This window comes from Phoxinus phoxinus (assembly GCF_949152265.1).
Source record: "Phoxinus phoxinus genome assembly, chromosome: 3".
Classification (NCBI taxonomy): domain Eukaryota; kingdom Metazoa; phylum Chordata; class Actinopteri; order Cypriniformes; family Leuciscidae; genus Phoxinus; species Phoxinus phoxinus.
In genome coordinates this window covers 6,610,398-6,631,633 of record NC_136878.1, presented here as the reverse complement: position 1 = coordinate 6,631,633, position 21,236 = coordinate 6,610,398, and the positions used below count along the sequence as shown (strand labels likewise).

The window sequence follows — 21,236 nt, the reverse complement described above, 5'->3', positions numbered from 1 at the left end:
AGAAAGCTTGATTCATTGAACAGTTTCGGTACAGAGATTGCTAAGTCAGTAGATGCGCAGCGTAAACAAAGAGATACACGCACTCTAGAATATCAAAACCTTATATAATATGGTATTAAAACACAATCTCACAAAACACGTGTTCAGCTAAAGTTGCAAGTAACGGAATTAGTGGCAGATCTTCCGTATTGTGACACATCCGAGTGAAATGGATTGAAAAGACTACATTTAGGGTCGGTGGGACTTGGTTCAATTTATTGGTGGTTGGTTAAATGGAGGCAGATCTTAATCCTGTGTGAATTGTAGCCTCAGTTTCCTGTTCTAAGCTGACAGGAGTGTCACCGGTGTGTCTTCTGCTCCTGTAGCCCATCTCTTCAAGGTTCAATCCATTCAGAGATGTCTTCTGCAGACCTTGGTTGTAACAAGTGGTTATTTGAGTTACTGTTGCCTTTTTATCAGCTGGAACCAGTCTGTCCATTCTCCTCTGACCTCTGGCATCAACAAGGCATTTGTGCCCACAGAACTGCCGCTCACTGAATATTTCTTCTTTTTCTGGCATAATCTGTAAACTCTAGAGATGGTTGAAAATCCCTGTAGATCAGCAGTTTCTGAAATACTCAGACCAGCCCGTCTGGCACCAACAACCATGTTCAATGTCACTTAAATCACCTTTCTTCCCCATTCTGATGCTCAGTTTGAACTTCAGCAGCTCGTAAATGCCTAAATGCATTGAGTTGCTGCCATGTGTTTGGCTGAATAGATGTTTGAATTAGCAAGCAGTTGAACGGGTATACCAGACTTGCAGTCGATTGTAAGAAAGGGGTGGCATGCATCACCATTATCATTTTCACTGAAAGATTGACTTATGACATCAATTTACAAGGTCAAAATAAATAAATAAAATGAATCATGCATGGATGGACCATTCACAATAAGATCAATAAGAAAAAAAGATGGACATTTTGAAAAAGATTGGGATTTCATGCCGACTTTGAGTGATCACACTGACACTTATGAAATCATTGTCAAAACTCTCATTAGTAGTCGGTACATGTTGTTGCTGCTTATTTGCATAAAGTTGCACTCTGCTCAAAGTTTGTTGAATTGTGGTCAACCATCTTTGATGCTTGAGTCAGTGGAGATCCAAAATTCTTATTAGGGATGTTTATGTGCACTGTTTTTTTCCCCCCGATGGTTTCGAAGACCATAAACTTGAGACCGTAAACATTCGCATATTTGTTTACGTGTGCATTACATCTGTTCTGAACAAAATTGCAGCCGTAAGCACAGTGCCCAGTCGCCACATTTAAAAAAGAAAAGAAAAGAAAAAAGAAAAGAAAGCCAGAACAAGAATGTCTCCAGAGCTACTGTGAGCATAAATAAACATGCACATTCGCTAGACGTAAGATGTATGTAAACATGCACATCAGGACACTACACATGTGCACAACACATTTGAAAAAAAGTAGTCGGATTCTAAATTTACAAGCCTAAAATGTTCCTGTTAAATAGATTATTTAAGACCACCTCTCAATTGATTCGAAATTTCATTTGAAATTTGAGCTCATTTGAATTGTTTAAGGCTTTCGCATAAAGACTTTTCAGTCCAATTTAGCCAATTTGCATTTAAATGTAGCTCATGAAAATGAATCATGTTGGTTGCCTTGTTGCTGCAAGTTACTTTCTATATTAATATGCAGCCGCATAGAGTCTGGTAACATTAGGTTACATGTACTAAAGGAGCTTCACAAAATAAAGCTTAAATAAAATGTGTACTTGGTATTTTTCATTATGCAGTAAGTGTTTTAAAAAAGCAACTTGAGGCGGTGTTATATTGCAAATCCAGTCATACACAATTCTCTTTAGCAATCACAGTATAGAACGTATAGACTTTATTGTGCATGGATGCAATTTTGTGATGTTGTTCATCTTTTTTTCGCAGTGATTTCCTGCTGTGCTGGTTACTGCAATGAATGGTAACACTGTCCAGCAGACCACAAGCACTGCCCTGTCCGTAGCACCCCCCTGTGGATGGAGGGAGTTCTGCGAGTTGCATGCCAGCACCACGGCCCGAGAACTTGCCCAGCACTACCGCCGCTTCATCAAAGAGCGGCCGGTACAGGATGTGGTCCCGCCGGAAAATTTCTCCAAGCAATTCAGCGCACTATTCCAGCACCACTTCAGCTGTGAGGTGGCTAAAGATGCAGAACCCCCCCTGTGGCCACCACCATTACTACCCATGACCAGCCGCTTACGCATCACTTCCTTCTCAGGGGTGCTGGATTACCGGGAGACCGTGCGGCCAGGAGCGTCTCCGCTAGTCGCCGCGTTTGCGCCCAAACAAGATGCCGTTGGCATCCCTAGGGAACAGGAGCAGTTGCAGCGCTGCTCTCCTACAGACACTACACGCAGAACGCGGCCACATAGCCGGGAAGATGAACACCCGGAGCGGAGGACCGGGTCAGAACGATACACGCACCCTGCGTTTCCCTTCCCTTCCCGTAGTGAGGTAACGCACATTTCCGTCAGACGCATCCGCGAAAGCGTATACCAACTCTTTAAGAAATCTCCGCATCTTGATGAATCTTCAAGTGGTTACCCTAGGGACGATTCACTCCAGGTGGGCGGTCCGTCTGCAACTGTTGAATGCACCTCTCAAACCCCACCTCAGACTGTGCAGGTAACCCCCCATCGCACCTCAAAGAAGGTTGCACTGTGGGAACGTTTGAATCCATTGCGAACTGTGAGACGGCGGCAAGAGACAGGAATTGTTTGTAAAGAGGGGCAGCTGCGGTACCTGGAGGTGGATGACACTATCTCAGACACACCCCCGCATTGGCTGCGCTGCCGCCTGCAGGTCAGCAGGACCAATCACCACACAGCTAGCGAGAGGTACCAGCTAGAGCTCCATGACCCACCCAAGGTAAGGCGACCAGTCGAAAACCTAATGCAAAAACTACTGTCATGTGTTTATTTTTTTCCCCTAATTTGTTCATTGTATCTCTCAGAGTTTGTAGTCGTTTCTGACTTACTGTAACTTGATATATTGGTCAGATCTTTTAGATTAGATCAGTATCAGTAGAAGAAATGTTATGGTATTTCATGGAAATTTGGAAAATTGTCATCATATACTTACCGGTACCTTTACAGTATGTTGCTCAAAACGCATGAATTTCTTCCATGAACAAAAAATGAGTTGTTTAGCAGAATCTCATTTGCATTCATGTATCTTCAAATATGGCACATCAGAATGTGTTGTACAAAGTTTGATGTCAACCTGATGTGACTTACCTTGAAGCGTTATATTTAAATATATGCAAACGTGAATGAGATTTATGAGAAGTCGTGCTTTAGTTAATAAAAATTAAGATTTCATTCACATATATTTAAATATGACATATCATGATATGTTGCATGAAGGTTGATGTCAATGACCAATCACACAAGAACCAATAGCATTGGTAAATTTTGCCATGAATTCTGGTGTGATTTGTCTAGATGCGTTATATTTAAATATATGCAATTGTAAATGAGATTTGAAAGACGTGTCATGTTTTAGTTGATAAAAATTTAAGTTTTATCCACAGATAAGTGAAATAGGCACATCAAGATGTGTTGCATCAGTTTTGTCGTCAATGACACGTGAGAACCAAGCGTTATGTTTAAATGCATGCAAATGTGATTGAGATTTAAGAGCTATGTTGTGTTTTAGTTATTACAAATTACAATTTGATTCACCTATATGCAAATATGATGCATTAAGATGTGTTGCACCACGTTTGATGTCAATGAAACATGAGAACCAATTGGATTTGATGTCAAACATGGTGTGAATGATCATGAGGCCTTACATTTTCATAATCGCGAATACAAATGAGATTTAAGAGCTATATGGCGGAGGGGAGGAATTTCAGTAAATAACAACTTAAGTTTAGAAAAGATTAAAACTTGTAGCCCTTACATTCTGCTAGAGTTATCCTGCTCCATGGAAGAAAGAAATTCAGATGGGTTTGAAACATCACAAGGGTGTGTAAATTATTATAATTTTTTTCTTTGGTTTAAATCAAAACCATATCAAAAGTGATATGTTCACAGTAACACTCATTTAACCTAATTATCCACCCACATGCAAGACAAACAGCCAATTTGAAACTAAGTATGATTGATGCTATCGTATTTAATGAAACTAATAAGGACACAATTACTGTTTTGTCTGCATTTCTCTCCGCCTCGCTCCATTTCTCTGGCTGACACAGCATGATAGCCTAATTGGTAGTTTTGTTAGTTCATTCAGACAGCAAATGACGTCTGCTCACGGTACGGCTATTTCAAGGCACTGATTGGCTGCTGAGGAATCTTGGCAGAGATGTGAGAACTTGCTCTGAATGTCTATATAAGGGTACGGCAACGTAGACCAAGAAAGTTCAAACACTTAAAGTTTATAGACTCCAATAAATGTCAGAAGCATGCACGCACATTTTAGCTTCAAATTAGCAACGCATTCATTGGTTCTTTTTTGTTGTTGTTGTTGACATTTTCTTAGATTCATCATTTTAAAAGGAGAGAAATGCAAATTAATTTTCTGAGCTTGCATCATACTTTATTTCACAGTATTTTATGTACTGTATTGGTGTGTGAGCGTGGAGGCTGCATCATAGAGCGCACACTAGTCCGTGCCTTGACTCTGTAACTGACTGTGCGCTCTATGTTTGGTGTTTTCACTACAATAGCAGCAGCGAGGGCAGCTATGCTAAGAGAGGAAGCTGCAGGGTGGCTGATAATTTCTTTGCGTGAGAAACTTTGTTTCAGGGAAGTCCTAACTTTAAAACCAGCCTGTGCACAGCAGATAAATTAGTTTTGATTATCTGCTTTCACATTTCACAGAAGTGTTTTATTATTGTCAAGTTAAAAATGACTAGATAGGCCAGAGACAAAAGTGTTAGAATATATGTATAGATATAAGATGTACGTTTACTTGTGAATCCAGGGCTCAATATCAAGCTGTCCCAGTTACAGTTTAGTTTTTCAGCAATTCCTCTTAAGTGCATGACATTTTAAAATCATGAAGTTAAAATCTAAAGTTGCTAGATGATTTAGAATCGCTGAATCTTCATGAAGTAGGCTAAGTCCATTTTTAGCCTAAACTGATGTCTGTCTGTCTATCTATCTATCTATCTATCTATCTATCTATCTATCTATCTATCTATCTATCTATCTATCTATCTATCTATCTATCTATCTATCTATCTATCTATGTATCTATCTATCTATCTATCTCTATCTCTCTATTAGATAGATAGATATAGATAGATAGATATAGATAGATAGATAGAGAGATAGATCATTCCGATTCAATTTCAGCGAGTGAAGAACAAATTTATACTCGCGTGCGTTATGTAGGCTATTACTAGGCTAGTATTCAGTCTAGTGATTGATGCCCATGAGTGTGTTATGTCGATATTTTTAGTTCTAATCTTCCAAACGACAGCCAGGCTAGGTTTTTGACATGAGGTGTCAACGATGTTTGATTTTTGGGCAATTCTAAAATGTGCTAGAGACGTTCAAAATGCTTTTTACTTCGTTCATTATAATAATTTTACGGATTTCGTGACTTGAATAAATTACATGTTACTCAGAGACTGACATGTTTGGCTTGTCAATTTCGTTGAATTTTTATTTTTATTTTAACAAAAATATTTAAACCCATGAAAATGCAGATCCTGTGGTAAAATAATAGTGAAAAAGTCATTTTTTAAAACTATGGTTCCATAACTCCATTATTATGCCTTATATTACCCCCAGATTTAGACTCATACGTGTGTAGAAAAACTGGACGGTTTCTTGCTTGTTTATGTGTACGTGATGTTGTTTGGAAGGTTTGAGAAACATCTGTGATCGCCATCAGCGTTTCTCACAGGTTCGCGTTTAAAGTCTGTGTCGAGAGAACGGTGTCGTCTTAGCGGCCTTTAATAACTAATGATCGTTGCGACTGAAGTGAATCAATCAAAGCTAACTTTAGCTAGAAAATAACATTATTCAAGAACCTCTATAAAGCCAAAACAATCTCTGTTACCTTAAATTATACGTTTATCACTGTAAAGCTGCTTTTGAAACAATCTACATTGTTAAAAGCGCTATATAAATGAAGATGACTTGACTTGACATACACAGACTCTCACAGCCAGCAGTTTGCAGTGCCCTTGAGCCAATAGAGTATGGATTGAATAAGACCTTGTGTTTGTGTTGTATGTTGACGTCTTCTGATGTGGCTCGTTGGTGTGTGAGCAAGCGAGAAGGATGACATGCCATAATAAAGTCAGATTTTGCTATTATTTTTATGTGTTTAGGTGTAATCATGTCTTGTTTTTCTAGTATTATTTGCTGTACAGCAATCGCATCCAGTGCTGTGGAAAATATTTCTAATTCTAGAAAACCGCATCCTCCCATCTGGAGTGTGTTAGAGCTTCACGGTGACCTTATGCACATGCAGATGCTCACACAACTACATCCAGAGTCGGTTTAACTCTTTAACAAGTCCCTGACAACTGAATCCGGTCAACAACACAATATTCAATGTAACGGTCTGCACTGATTTACACAGAACCTAATAACAAATTGAATGAGATATGAGTTTTTGTTTATTATGTTTTATGCCTGCATTTTTTGGGGGTCTTTGTAAAGTGAAATCAAGATGGACGTTTTTTTCAGGGGCCTTGGTTCTGGATTTAATTTCCCTTATTTATTTTTTCCATGGGGAGTAAAAAAAATAAAACTTTGATAAATGAAGCAAGCCAACCAGCTTTGAGATGAATCACAACATTTGTGAACTTTTGTTTTAAGCAAAACAGAAAAAAAAACCATTTTCTGTTCACGACACGTGCCCTCATTTGTTTTTCATTTGCTTTTTAAAGAAACGGTCTGAAACTTGACTGAAACCCAGTCTGACTCAAAAGTTTAGTTTCTTAACGTGATCAAGCAGCTCTGACCTCGTACCCGGATTTATCAATATGAGAATCTGCAGATTGATAAGTAGGCCACAGTCATCAGTCATAACGAAATCAGACATGTCCCTGTTTCTCCGAAAGCATAACACTTGACAAGTGTTATATCAAGAATTATATCACACACACACAGATGCACTCAGCAGCAACACACACTGATGCATTCTTAAAGATGTACTCGCACACACACACACACACACACACAGTTGCAGACCGTGCACTGGTTCACATGATGACAACAGCATTTTTTATTTCGAACAGAAGCGCAAGTAGCCTAATAATTTTCTATTTGTCAATTTATTATAATTGGCATGACTAATTTAATTTGAGATTAATTGCATGCATTAATTTTTAATGCATCACTCTTTTCTCATTCGTCATTTTGTCGAATTGTAGTTTCATGTCGCATAGTTCTATTTTAGCGTTTCTCAGCTGGTCTTGGTAATCATTTTGTATATTTTTGGGTCTGCATAGCTCAGGATAATATTAATAGATTTCATGCCTGACTTATTTCTTATTTACATTCTAAAACTTTTCTTTTATGGAAAAATAAATGATTGATTACTGATAAAAATCAGTGTAGATTAATCGATAAAAATGTATTCAGGATTTTAGTATTTTTTAATTGTAGTAGATTAATCAATACAAGTTCCAAAAAGTTGTAATTTTGGGGACATTTTAATTAGAATAGTCTGAAATAATGTTAACATCAAATAATAATAATAAAAAAATTAAGGACAGACATTTGTAATGCATCCATTTCTTTCTTTATTTTGTTTTTTAATTTATTTATTATTTAATTTTATCTTTTCTTTATATAATTATTTGTATTTATTTATTTTGGATATCTGAGCACATTGTTTGGCCTATTTAATAATTTAGTGTTTCCGTTAACATGGAAACATGGTTTGTTTTGATAGTTTTGCTCTGTCTGTTAGCTTCTGCTTTTTTCATTTACTGATGTAGCTCGATCATTAGTAATAAAGCAAATCTGTCAACATTACGGATTCACACAGACTGTCCAAAGCCTCCACATCTGCAGAATCAGGACTGATATGAGATCCATTGTGTGCTTTGCATATGACAGTTTCTCATCTTTGGGTGGTTGTGTGTTTTTGTGTAAAACGCATTCACCCAATACCTCTGAGAGCTGTGCGCTCGGAGGACAAACACGGCCATGTGGGTGTGAAACAGCCCCTGCTTAAAATATTGTGTGTAACATAGCAGCAGTGTCGCCTGTAGTTCAACAGTACAGCCTCGTGACGCCTGTGTTATGCATCATTGAATGCTTATTTTTTTGGACCCAAGCACCGTTGAAGGCCCCCAGTGTGAATATTCACAACAGCTGTGCAGTGTGTGAAATATACAATGAGTTTTGGGGGGAATTTCTTTAGTTCCTTTTACAAAAAAAATTAAAACAAAGCAAATAAGCATTTTTGTAACATGTTTGAATGTTTTTAAATAAATGAATGTATTAGGGCACACAGAAGTCCCAATTCGGTACGTACCTTGATTTTGAGGTCACGGTTTGATATGAGTTTTGGTACATTTATCGAATGTACTCCCAGATTCAAAATCAATTTTTATGTGTTTACACTCACAATAAAAACAAAAACAAACAGGGTGCCGCTTTCCTTTCCGTAATTCTTGAGTCACAAAAAAATGAATCGATGCATAGATTGTCTTTTCTTCTGTTCTTTTTCCTGTCGCTGCGTTCGATTGAGTGCGTGACCAAGCACTCGCACGAATGCCACCACTTCCAATTTGAACTCGCACATTGTCAAAAAAAAATCGCATATTTTGGTCGCAGTCTGGAGCCGTGGGTTGTGGTTATATTTGCTTTTTTAAGTTGTAAATCGCTTTCAGTGCGAGCGCCCCTTTTTAAGTGTTTTATTTTTGTAATCTTTGATATACAAATCTATTCTAAAACTATTATGCTTATATTCGAACAATTATGACAGTACTTTGTTTCGGTATGTCAACTTGCCATCCGATATCGATCCTATCAGAAATCAAGCGACCTACTGTTGTTTTGGTTACAGAAACACTGTTGAACCAAGTAAAATAAATGTGTAGTCAGGGCTGTAAACGATTAATCGCGATTAATCGCATCCAAAATAAAAGTTTGTGTTTACATAATATATGTGTGTGCATAATTATTTTGTATATATAAATACACACACATGCATGTATATATTTGAGAAATATTTGCATTTATATACTGCATATATATTTGTATAACATTTATATTATATATAAATAGAACTATTTTATATATAAATTAAAAAAAAAAAATTAATATATACATGCATGTGTGTGTATTTATATATACAAAATAATTATGCACACACATATATTATGTAAACACAAACTTTTATTTTGGATGCGATTAATCGCGATTATTATGTGTAGTGTAGTTGTGTAGTTTCAGACCCGTCCAGACACTGTAATTCGCATCCTTTGGGTTTGAATTTTAATACGATTTTTTTCAGACACAGTGTGTTATTTTTCTCAGAATTCACCTGTAATTTCATACGGCCCCCTTTACACCTGGTAATTTCAATCTGACCCTATGCATTGGAATGAAGGTGTGAATGCAATCTGGCTACAAATAATCCATATTCTATCCGAATACAGAAATACATAATGCCAGGTGTAAAAGGCCTCATCCGTCATGCATCCGTTCGGATGAGCGGAGTCCATCTCATGCTTTTGTTTTCAGTTTTGGTCCCCTGACGTGAGCAAATGGTGTTTAGGTTTCGGTGCGTGGTTTTTCAGTGTGTGTTCATGTGGAACGCATGCCACAGCTCTTTAATTTGTATATCAAAGGTGTTTGTGTGAATCCAGTGAAGTGTTGTGCAGTGTTTTTCTCTTAGCTAACAGCTGTTTCAAGCTGTGTCTACACTGCAGGTGGCTGTATACGTGACACTTCAGTTTTGTCGCGTCATATCAGCGTAGACCGTTTCGGTGCAGTATAGATAGCCAGTTATTGCAAAAGGTCTCATTTTCGTAGTAAATACTGCAACATAATTTGAATATACTGCGTTGGAGTATAGACAGCTTGGTTGATTCTGATGGGAGCATTTTAATTTGTCGTCTCATGTTTGCAGTGATCTGCATTGATTTTAATAATAACATTCTAGTTTTGTTGCATAATATGCATCATATCTGTAATCTAGACCGCTTTGTTGATTGTAAAGGTGAGTAATGTACCGATTTAAACCCTAAATCGGATAAATAAATAAACGATGAACCAATCTGCTTCTGCATCAAAGCAGAATAAAATAAAAAATATGAAGAATTTTTATTAAGTTTTATATTAATAAATATAAAATATATTTATCTATTTATTTATTTTGTTAGCTATTTTATAGAATATCCTAGGATGATTGCATGTAATAAAAAAAAACGAATTAAAAAATTACATTTATTTTTGTAAATATGTAAGATAAAATAAAGAAATAATAATGTAAAGAAAGAAAGAAAAACTCTGATTTCTGATAGTCCTACCTTTACTTTGGACATTGTTTTAAAAGGACATTTCATTATTGTTATTATTATTATTATTTTTTAAATGAACAGTTCCTGAAACACTTTCTCATACAAAATTTATGTTAAAAAAATAAAATAAAAATGTGTATACGATATATATTATCATGCAACATTTTTGGCATATCGAAAATTTCAAAAACATCATGATATCATTTTCTTTACTTATCGCCTACCCCAAACGGCCGTGTTATAGTTTCTCTCATGCATCGAGTCTCTAGCAGTGCAGACTGGGTGTGAGTGGATCATACAGATTCTATATTGCGAGCTTTAAGTGGGCATTGTTGCAGCTCTTTATGTTAAAACCTGCAACCGCTGAGCTGGTATACCTGACCTCACTAAGCCACCCGTGGAAAGCACCGCTCGCTCCCCCTCAATCTCTCTCTCTCTCTCTCCTCTCTCTCTCTCTCTCTCTCTCTCTCTCTCTCTCTCTCTCTCTCTCTCTCTCTCTCTCTCTCTCTCTCTCTCTCTCTCTCTCTCTCTCTCTCTCTCTCTCTCTCTCTCTCTCTCTCTCTCTCTCTCTCTCTCCTCTCTCTCCTCTCTCCTCTCTCTCCTCTCTCTCTCTCTCTCTCTCTCTCTCTCTCTCTCTCTCTCTCTCTCTCTCTCTCTCTGTGTCGTTGTGTGCGTGTAGATGCTGTGGTTCACCTTCTCTAGTCCGTAAACAGGATGCTCGCTCGACCTGTGTGAATATGAAGTTGAATATGAGTAGCTGTGTGTGTGTGTGTGTGTCTGTGTTTTCACCAGTGTATGAGTATTGTGTCGTGTTTTGTCACTGTACTCGCACAAGTTTCCAGCAAGCCAAATTGCATGTGTATTTTATGGTGATTAAGCCAATAAATCTCTTTCTGTAATTAAAGGGCCGGTGCAGTTTCTCAGCATTATTGCAGGCGAACGGATGTTTTTGAATCAATACTTACAGATATACTGCTGAAGCTGTGATAAAGATTGAACTAGAAAGAGAGGGAAAAAATTAACACTTTTGCTTGATGCATTAATGCACTTTTCCCCCTGCTGTGCATTAAATGCAACAAGCACATGTTAGCGTCTCAACACAGCTAGCGGTGGATGACAAGTGGTTTTCTAGCCGTTTCAGATTACAGAAAACATCCCTTTTTTAAAGAAAAGTCAGATATTTGTCCATCTTTGGGAGGTTATGACTGACACAGGAAACCTGCTCTTTTTTTTCATCTGCGCTTCTCCCTCTCCCTCGCTCTATCGCTCTTTCTTTCATGTGTATTTTCTCAGTACTGCTGTGGTGGGGCTTTCGAGAGCAGCAGTAAAGGTCAGAGTGATTGACACTATTTTAGCAGCGTGCAGGGAGGGAGATGGAGGTAAATAAATGAGAGGAATGTAAAAAAAAATAAAGCCAGTGAAAACCATGAGCAAACCATTCTTACCTTAGAAGGGATCAGTCTTCAACACATGCATAAACGTGTACAAATGTGTGAGTGTGTGTTTTAAAAGCTGGGAACCTAGAGATGTAAAATACTATTTTACTTTTTTTTTTCTAAACTAATGCATTATGTATGCATATATATATATATATATATATATATATATATATATATATATATATATATATATATATATATAGTATATATATCGAATAGTAACTTTTCAAACCTTGGCCCTATCACTTTTTCGAAAAAAAGTAAACTGAGCATAACCTCAGCAGCTTACTGTGTCCTCTTCTATGGTTACCTTTGCCCATGAGCGTGAGAGTTATCACCAAAATAAAACAAAATGCAAATCCTCATTATAAATAATTGCATCATCACACAATCGGTGTGTGCATTTCAGCAGAATATGGTGATAGCTGGCCACAAAACCACACACAATTTAATGTTAGCGGACGCATCATGACAGCAGTCAGACCAAAGCACATTAGCGACAGACACTTCCGCATCATCATCATCATTGAACAGTGATCGTGACGTTTTGGGAATCCACCACCACCACAAACAAGCAAAGCTGGTAATAAATAATATCATTAGACTGGCACAGCACCCATGCATAATTACTGCAAATATGCATAATAGTCGCTGAGTTGAAATATACAGACTGACCAGTAATTCTGCAAAATAACCGTTTTCTCAAATAAAGCTTAACATGTTTAAAACAGTGGCAATGGTGGCCAGAATAAAGTCAGTTGGCATGTAACCTATTAGATTTTAAATAACTCACTTACCCGAACAGCCACCAGTTCCAGCAGTAAAGCTTTAGCTAATTAGTTGATGCGGTCAGACAGGGTTATCGCTTACTTGATGTGGTTGAAATGCTTTAAGAAACATTGGCTTTCTGCACAAAATTAAGCTCTTCTGGTGTAGGTCTTCCTTGCCGATTAACTCCAGCTTTTTTTTAAAAGTTCATCTTGAAAACGGCTTGGATAGTAAATTAGCAACGATGTCCTCCTCATTGATGTTGCTTGCGGTTTCCATATGAAATAGCGCTGCTGCTGTTTTATCAGCGTTTTTCCCCGATGGTGTTCCACACAGTGGCCGGAACGAGTCATAAACTGAGTGATCAAAAGCCCACCCATTCATTTGAAATGTGTCTCTCATTGACTTGCTATGGCTTGGCCTTCTGTAATTACACATTTGCACTGTAATTTAGGCTGAAAAATCCTAATATGGAGAAAACGGACATCTACACAACACAACACAAACGAAATAATCAGATTTAAGATGGTTTATTCCCTCAAAAAGTTTTAGATGTTTATTGTCAAATTATAAATTCTAAACACTATGCTGACTTTTTACAACAACAAAAAATGTTTCAAGTTTTTATACTTTTTCTTTATATACTATTATTTAAAAGTTTGTAAATTTTTACAAAAATGTTCCATTTAGGACCGTCTTTGCTCCAGAAGGAGCTCCAGGGGTGGCGGGGAAAGACTGTCAGCTGGCCTGCATATATATATGTAATGGAAATAGATAGAGTGGTTTCCTGGTCACGGGCTGGAGGACAGAGGAGCGAGGAAATGAGAAAGCATCAATTTGAGTATTGAGAAACTCAATACTCATAATGTACACTCAATGGCTAGAGAATACCCATAATGCACTGTGAAGGTCGTGCAGAATGAATTACAGAGTCTCGCCAATAGATGGTGCTCGCAGCTGAATCATCCATCCATCCATCCATCCATTTTTTCAAATGCCCACCACACACCAGCTTATTGGTGGAGAGGAGACGGAGTGATGAAGCCAATCAGTCAATATGGGGATTATTACTGTGTGTTCACACCGCCGCCGGCAAGAGCGTCAAAGTGGCCGGAAGTTATTCATTTTCAATGAGAGCCGGTGACGAGCTCCGGTGAGGAGAGTTGAAGTCAGGTCAACTTTATGGTAATGAGCTATGACACGATTGGGCGGCAACCAATCGGAATGTAGAAGTGCTCCGTTTGAGAGGATTCCAGGGAACGCAGTGTAAACTTTGGTTCCGACCACATTAGTTCCCAAGCAAAATAGAGGAGAGGTTGATCATTTGAATTTGATAAGAAGGCGCGCAACACTATTTATAGGCAGGGTTTTTCGCGCTAGAACGCTTGTTTTTCAGCGGGAATGCAAATTAGAATAGCACTTAACCATGAACACAAAAGCCACACCACATAAACGGCTTTTAATTGGTTTATTTCGTTAGCAAACATGTCACTATAACTGTTAAGTTCTTTCCATCGATCAATTTTTTGCGAAAATAACGATCGACATGCTTGTTTGCTTTGCGTCCCCTTTAAATAATGACCAAGCATTCGATCAGCATCAGAGCGTCCACAAATCTTTTCACGGCGTCGTTGGCAGGGCGACGAGAGCGAATTTTGTCGCTCTCGCCGGCGGTGGTGTGAACGCACGGTTAGGAGGCCATGATGGACAAATTTGGCCAGGATGCCGTGGTTACACCCCTACTCTTTCGAACGAATTTTTAATGACCACAGAGAGTCAGGACCTCAGTTTAACGTCTCACCATGACTCCTCCTACTGGATTATTAGTGGAGTAAGGTAGGGAAGAGTGAATGACAGCTTAGGCGTGCTCGATTTGAAGCAGTGCTGCACAGACTGATCGTGTGTCATCAAAGTACAGCGAAACCGCCGGGTCTGTCTCTAATCGTTCTCGCGGGACTATATACATTGATAGGTCTGCGCAGCACCGCTTCAAGTCAAACACACCTAACCTCTTGCCTTTTCCCTGAATAAATCAGTCGCTTGGAACAAATCGTTTGACTGAATGATTCAATGACTCACTCGTTGGGGGGAATGATTTGCCACCATCTACTGACGGTTTTAGTTTCAAAAGTATAATCCATATTTAAATTTTTCTGTATTTATATTGCATGCCTGCTTTCCACTATGCTGCAAGAAAGACTGTCCGGATTCTTGCTGTCATTACACAACGTTATGAGATTGCTGGATTAGTGTGTGTGTTAAAAGTGCCGACTTCCTGTACCAAGTCGGTACTGAAATTAAAAAAATGTGACGATACCAGCATTTCCCTCTAGCATTGTGAGTGCTGTTGAAAAGCAGGTGATCTGGTTGCATTCTGGTTGCATTCGCACCACCAGTAGGAACTCTGAAGTGACGTAAGCCGCGCTTGTTGTCGTAACTTTTATTTGACGGCGCTGAGAACGCCAGCCAGAAGAACCTGAGGCACACAGTGCTCGCATTCTCCATGTTCATTATTTTACGATCTGTCTAACAGTCCTGTCTAATACGTTATTAGATAGAATACGTTATTAGTCATCATACATAGAAAGTAGACAGTAATGAAAAGTTATAAGCGTATGCCGTGTGGTTGATGTCCAGTGTTGCTAGCTGAGCAGAAATACATAATCATTATGTTTGGCTTGGTCCACTCAAAGTTGCGTTGGATTTTCTCCTTAGCGTAAAGGTTAAGAGGCCCATCTATCACTGTTTTACATGTTCGTAGAGTTAGTTTGTGGAGTATAGATATAGGCTATAATCTGTGTTTACACGTTTTTTTTTTTTTTAATGGCGGGTGCTGGTGTTTGGCGTGCGTTCGGCAAATCAGCAAACACTAACGTCACAGATAGTATCTATAGTGCTCCTACATACTTCCGCTCAATTTTAATTTTCCTTCAGTGCGTCGTCTGGGTTTGCGGTGTATTCTTGGGATTTCTCCGGCCAATTTTTTACCGGTCCAATCAGCGAACAGAGGGAGTGGCTGAGAACGATGACGTTGAGGTCGTGCGCTAGTTTGAGTTGTAGTTTCATCACGACGAAACGTTAGCAATTGGTTATGACGGATCCAGAGTGGCTCTGGACAGATCCAATAGTTTTAAACTTCAACAGAGTACCCGCCTTCAAGGAAGATAACGCTTGTCAATGGAGAGAGGCTAGACTCTCTGTACAAATGAAATGTACGAGAGTCTGGTTGAACCAGGCTAGGTTAAGACCCTACTCTGAAGCTAAATTACTTCCTCCAAAAGGAGTTCCTAGAACTAAAATCGTTCCTAGTTCCTGCGAAAAAACGGCTACTTCTGCCAATTGTTCTGGGAACTGTGAAAAGGTTCCTCCGGTGCGAAAGCCCCTATTGTAGCCAATCACAGACATATGTGTTGAGCTCGTGAACGCAACGGTCAATCAGAGGTGTTTAAGAATCCGTTCAACAGTGCTCACAATGCTAGTGAGGAAATGCTGGTTTAGTCACATTTTTTTTTATTTAAGTACCGACTTGGAACCGAAGTCTTTACTTTTGACAACACTATGGTGGATAGAGATAAACTTGTCAGAGCTGTTGCTGCACTCCTTCATCGGAAAGTTTATATTGTAATATTGTATTATTAAAATTTTTATTAAACGTATATAAAATTGTTAAATATAACAGAGATTAATTGAAGTAGCTTTGCATACAATGTTTTTGTCTGACTTGTTTCCTCATTGGGTGGGCGGCCTCTGAATTGCTGAAAGGCCATCACAGCAGAACATCACGGAGATCTCTTCCTAATGTCAAGTCACCTTTATTTATATAGCACTTTATACAACACAGATTGTTTCAAAGCAGCTTTACAGTGATAACAGAAAAATGATGCAGTGTTCAGTGTTGATTTCAGTTCCGCTCTAAAGATCATCAATTATTAAATTGCTTAATTTCATCTATAAAGCAGTTCTGCAAAATATTGTCATCGTCCAGCTCAGTTCAGCTTCTCATACAACAGCGTCAGTTTGTTAAATATGAATTGATTCATAGTGTCATTAGGCTATTTTGTGTTGTCAGCGACATGTTGTTTCTGGATTCATTTGCGATTTGTTATTTCTAATTTCATTATGTGACTCATTTTGAAAGGTTGTTCTGAGAATGTGACTAAAAGCAAAAGTAACAATTAGGAAGTGGAGTTATTCAGATGAATGGCATGGCTGTTTGTTGTGGCATTTTAAATTGCACTCATGCACAAACACGTCACAATTAAACAGTGTTTAATGCGGTAATGCCAGAGAACATATGTGACTTGAAATAATTTTTTTTTTATGTGAGGATGAGCCATGAGATCCTTACACAATATACAAAAACAAGAGTTTAAATGGATCAAGTGAATAATAAATAGACTGTGATGTGGCCATCTCATGCGTCTCCACATGGACTGCCTACATTGAAACTCAAGTTGTCTGGAGTCGCAGGAAATGCACTAGTTGTGTCAGAAAACAGATAAACAGCTAAATGTTTGTATTGTGTAGAGCGAGGGTGAATATCCCAGCCTCTGACAAACAGAAACAGGGGCCAAATATGGTCATAGAAACCGAGCTAATGAGAATTTCTTTGGTTTAAGAGCCGTCATGATTTGTCACACTCTGCAGTATTTAGTTTAGACTAGAGAGCAGTTCCTGAAGTCATTTCACAACAGGGTTTGGGAAGCTAGTTTGAAAGTGTAGCTTGCTTAAAAGTTACTCATAGCTTAAAAGTAGTCAAGCTACCCTTGTAAAAAAATAAATTTATATACTCCACAAGCTACTAACAAACAGTATAGCTACTAGACAATATCTTTTTTAATATATGATTGCAATGATAGCTATGCATATTTTTCTGGCACAAAAACAATGAAGGTATTTGAATGAATGAGATTAAAACTTTCATTTGGCTGTTTTGATGTGCATCACATTTGCTCCAGCCACTATATGTTCCATGTGCGCTTGAAATAAAATGATTTTCTCTATAAATATGATTAGTTGATTATATTTAAATCATTTTTGATCTGTACGCTAAAGCTAACTCATGATGCTTCTGGTTTAGGACTTACTGCATCTTTTGCTTGTATAGTATGTATACTTAGTGTACATAGTGTCTAGTGTAAATCATGTTTTGTTCATAAGCGTATGGTATTAGTTTTAATCCTCTTTTGTTCATAACAGTATTTATACTAATTTGAACCATCTTTTGTTTGTAATCATATGCATACTAGTTTTTTTTAAACGTATACTACTAGTGGCCTATACTAGTTTTAATCATCTTTTGTTGGTATGTTTAAACGATAAACTAGTTTAAACGATATTCATTCATCTTTTCTTTGCAATCATATGTATATTCGTTTTAATCGTTTTTTTGTGTTTGCAGTTTAATTTTTTTATGTATACTAGTTTTAATCATCTTTTGTACGTAGCAGTATGCATACTAGTTTAAGTTTATATTTTGTTTACTTCATAACCATATGAATACTAGTTTAAATGATAATGTAAATAATATAATTATTTAATTATATTAAATAATATAATTCAAAATAATGTCACTAATCTTTTGTTTACAACTGTATACTACTAGTTTAAATCATTGTTTGTTTGTAGCCATATGTATAGTACACTGTAAAAAAATGATTGTGACTAATGGTAAAATATTGTTTCCTTACTACGGTATGTACGGTGAAGTACGGTGTAAGTCTCATCGCCACCGGGTTTTAGTGGTTGTCAGTGTCTGCTGCCAGTGTTTTAACATAAATTTCACTTTTTTTACAGTGTAGTTTTCATAAACGTGTATACGCAGCATAACATACAAACTGGAAACCAGTTATTGTACAATGTGTCAATGTTCAGTGATAATGGAGAACCTGAAATTGAGCAAGAAACATTGTTGTCGACAATTTAAGACATTAACATCCAGAAATTTATAGTAAATCTTAGTTGACGGAGAAGCTGATTGGTCTGTGGTTCGTGAACTTCCACAACCTCAACCCTAATTCTCGGAAACCGTCTTCTTGAGTATTAAATATATTTTAGAATTGCTTCTGTGGAAATCTGCTCCGTAAATTTAGCAGCTTTCATGCATTTGCCTCGGCGAACAAAATTGGAGAAGAGAAACGAGTCATCTGCTTTACTGTCTGTGTGTGTGGTGTTTAATACTTCAATAAGTTCTTGTTCTCCTGGAATTAGAGCAGAAGTGTGCATATGTGCATGTGGATGTGAATGAGTCGGTGGTGTTTTCTCCTCTCCTCTCCTCTCCTCTCCTCTCCTCTCCTCTCCTCTCCTCTCCTCTCCTCTCCTCTCCTCTCCTCTCCTCTCCTCTCCTCTCCTCTCCTCTCCTCTCCTCTCCTCTCCTCTCCTCTCCTCTCCTCTCTGTGTGAGGGTTGACTGCCATTCAAAGAGGAAGGCTTGTAGTATTACGGCACCGTTACTTTGGCACAAGCCAGAGCGTGTGAAGCTATTTTAAGCCGTGATTTAGCCTGACTCACTCAAAATGACAGATTTTGTATGAGAGAGAAAGAGCTTCTTCATTTCTAAAATTCTAAGTCTGATGTGTCAGAACTGACGGGATGCATGCTGGGAATTCCTGCAGCTCAGAGCGTCCGGATTCATTTGCAGATCTCACAACTTCCCGGAATCCGCTCTCATTTTTTTCCCAAGGAGATTTTGTGTGTGTGTGTGTGTGTGTGTGTGTGTGTGTGTGTGTGTGTGTGTGTGTGTGTGTGTGTGTGTGTGTGTGTGTGTGTGTGTGTGTGTGTGTGTGTGTGTGTGTGTGTGTGTGTGTGTGTGTGTGTGTGTGTGTGTGTGTGTGTGTGTGTGTGTGTGTGTGTGTGTGTGTGTGTGTGTGTACTGTATATGTGTGTGTGTAGGCGTAGGTCGAAGGTTTCAGATCACGGGTCGTGGCTCTATTCTCTCTTAATTTCCAGATGAACATTCTTAGCTAATCCCAGTAGAACAAGAAAATCGTCCCCCTCTCGTTTCCCTCTCTGCTCAAACCCACACTGGACGACATTCATGAAGTGTGTCATGCACTAGAAATGAACGTTTTATCATCAATTACAGAGTTATTATTTGTCTGACTATTTGAGTGGTATATTATTATGTTTTATTGACCTGTAAAGAAACTTGTTGGGTTTTGTTTCAGTATGAGAGTCCAAATCACTGTTTATTGCTCGGTGTAAAATAAAATCTTACATTTACTTTTATTCATATAGCAGACATTTTAATGAGAAACTTACAAATGAGAGTAATGTAAGCAGAAGTGATCAATCCAAGCTACTGTACAACATTGAAATATGCATTTAAAAGTATAAATACATTATACAGGCACAATATAAACCGTAAAGGAGATTTTGGAACTTGTAAATGTTTCTAAAGACATGATGTAATTGTTATATATAAAGACGTTTTGTTGCTTTGTTTGTGTTTCAGGACTACAGATCGCCAAAGCTTAGCGTACACTGTTCGGACATCAAAGAGATTCGACGCTGTAATCGCCTAGAGATGCCAGACAATATGAACACATTTGTCTTAAAGGTGAACAAAGACACACACTGATTCATTTGAAAAAAAATGATGTATTGACATTGGTATTAGGCCATTTTAAGATGATCCTCTTTGGCCTGATCTTCATAGTGCACGTCCTGTTTTCAAAATGTTTTTAGTGCAAATTTTAGTAAATATTGCATGCAAAAATGTTTCATTTAAATTGATTAAATTCATATGTAATTATGGAATATATACAGTGGGGTCCAAAAGTTTAACACCACATTGAAATTTGGTGAAATCCATAAGTTTATAGGACTTGTTTTTTAAAACACTGAAACCTTATTATGAGTGAATATGAAATATTTCAGATTATGCAGTATTTCTAGGTGACTAATCAAATGTCATTGATCAGGTGACTTTTTGTACAGACGGCCAGATTATCTTTCTTTGAAGCTCAGGATGCTTCTTTGAACAAATCAAATCATGATGGAGAACATGGTCATTATGTTTTACAATAAAAAAAAATACATTTGAAAATTTTCACTACTGGTCTCGGATTTTTAAAGCCCACTGTATTTGATATTTGAAAATGTGTGGTAACTTGGTAGATACAATATATCTGATTTTAGAACGGTTTTATAAACATGCACATACAGTATTGTCACAGTAATATACAGTATTACAGTATTTTCACAAACCAAAATGTCTGTTTGTGAATCCAAGTTTTATTTATTGTTCCAAATGAAAAAGCATCCAGCACATGAAAGTTTATACCGTTTTAATCCGTCTCAGATTAATGCTACTTCTTGTGAGTCTCATCGATTCAGAGCTGGAAAGGAAAGCTCAGTCTTTGATTTAGATTTTTTTGCTTTTTGCTGAAGTCGTCATGATTAGTGGTCGACCAAAAGGGGTTTTCCTTTGGTCTGTGCTGATATCTAGAGAGCAAGGTGTCTGACAGCCGATATAAAGCAGATGAGTATTTGATGGCAGCGCTCTGTGGTGTGACATGCTATTATCT

General features: G+C 37.8%; 1 protein-coding gene across 2 annotated transcripts in view; it reads left to right on the top strand.

Moving 5' to 3' along the window:
* sh2b3 (SH2B adaptor protein 3) overlaps nt 1–21,236 on the top strand; it is a 46,874-nt gene that overhangs the window by 13,303 nt on the left and 12,335 nt on the right. For both annotated transcript variants that reach the window (XM_079608620.1, XM_079608619.1), the window contains exons 2-3: nt 1,943–2,923; nt 20,162–20,266. In XM_079608620.1, the coding sequence (XP_079464746.1) occupies nt 1,970–2,923; nt 20,162–20,266 (1,059 nt within the window). In that variant the 5' untranslated portion in view covers nt 1,943–1,969. The remainder of the gene's footprint in view (nt 1–1,942; nt 2,924–20,161; nt 20,267–21,236) is intronic.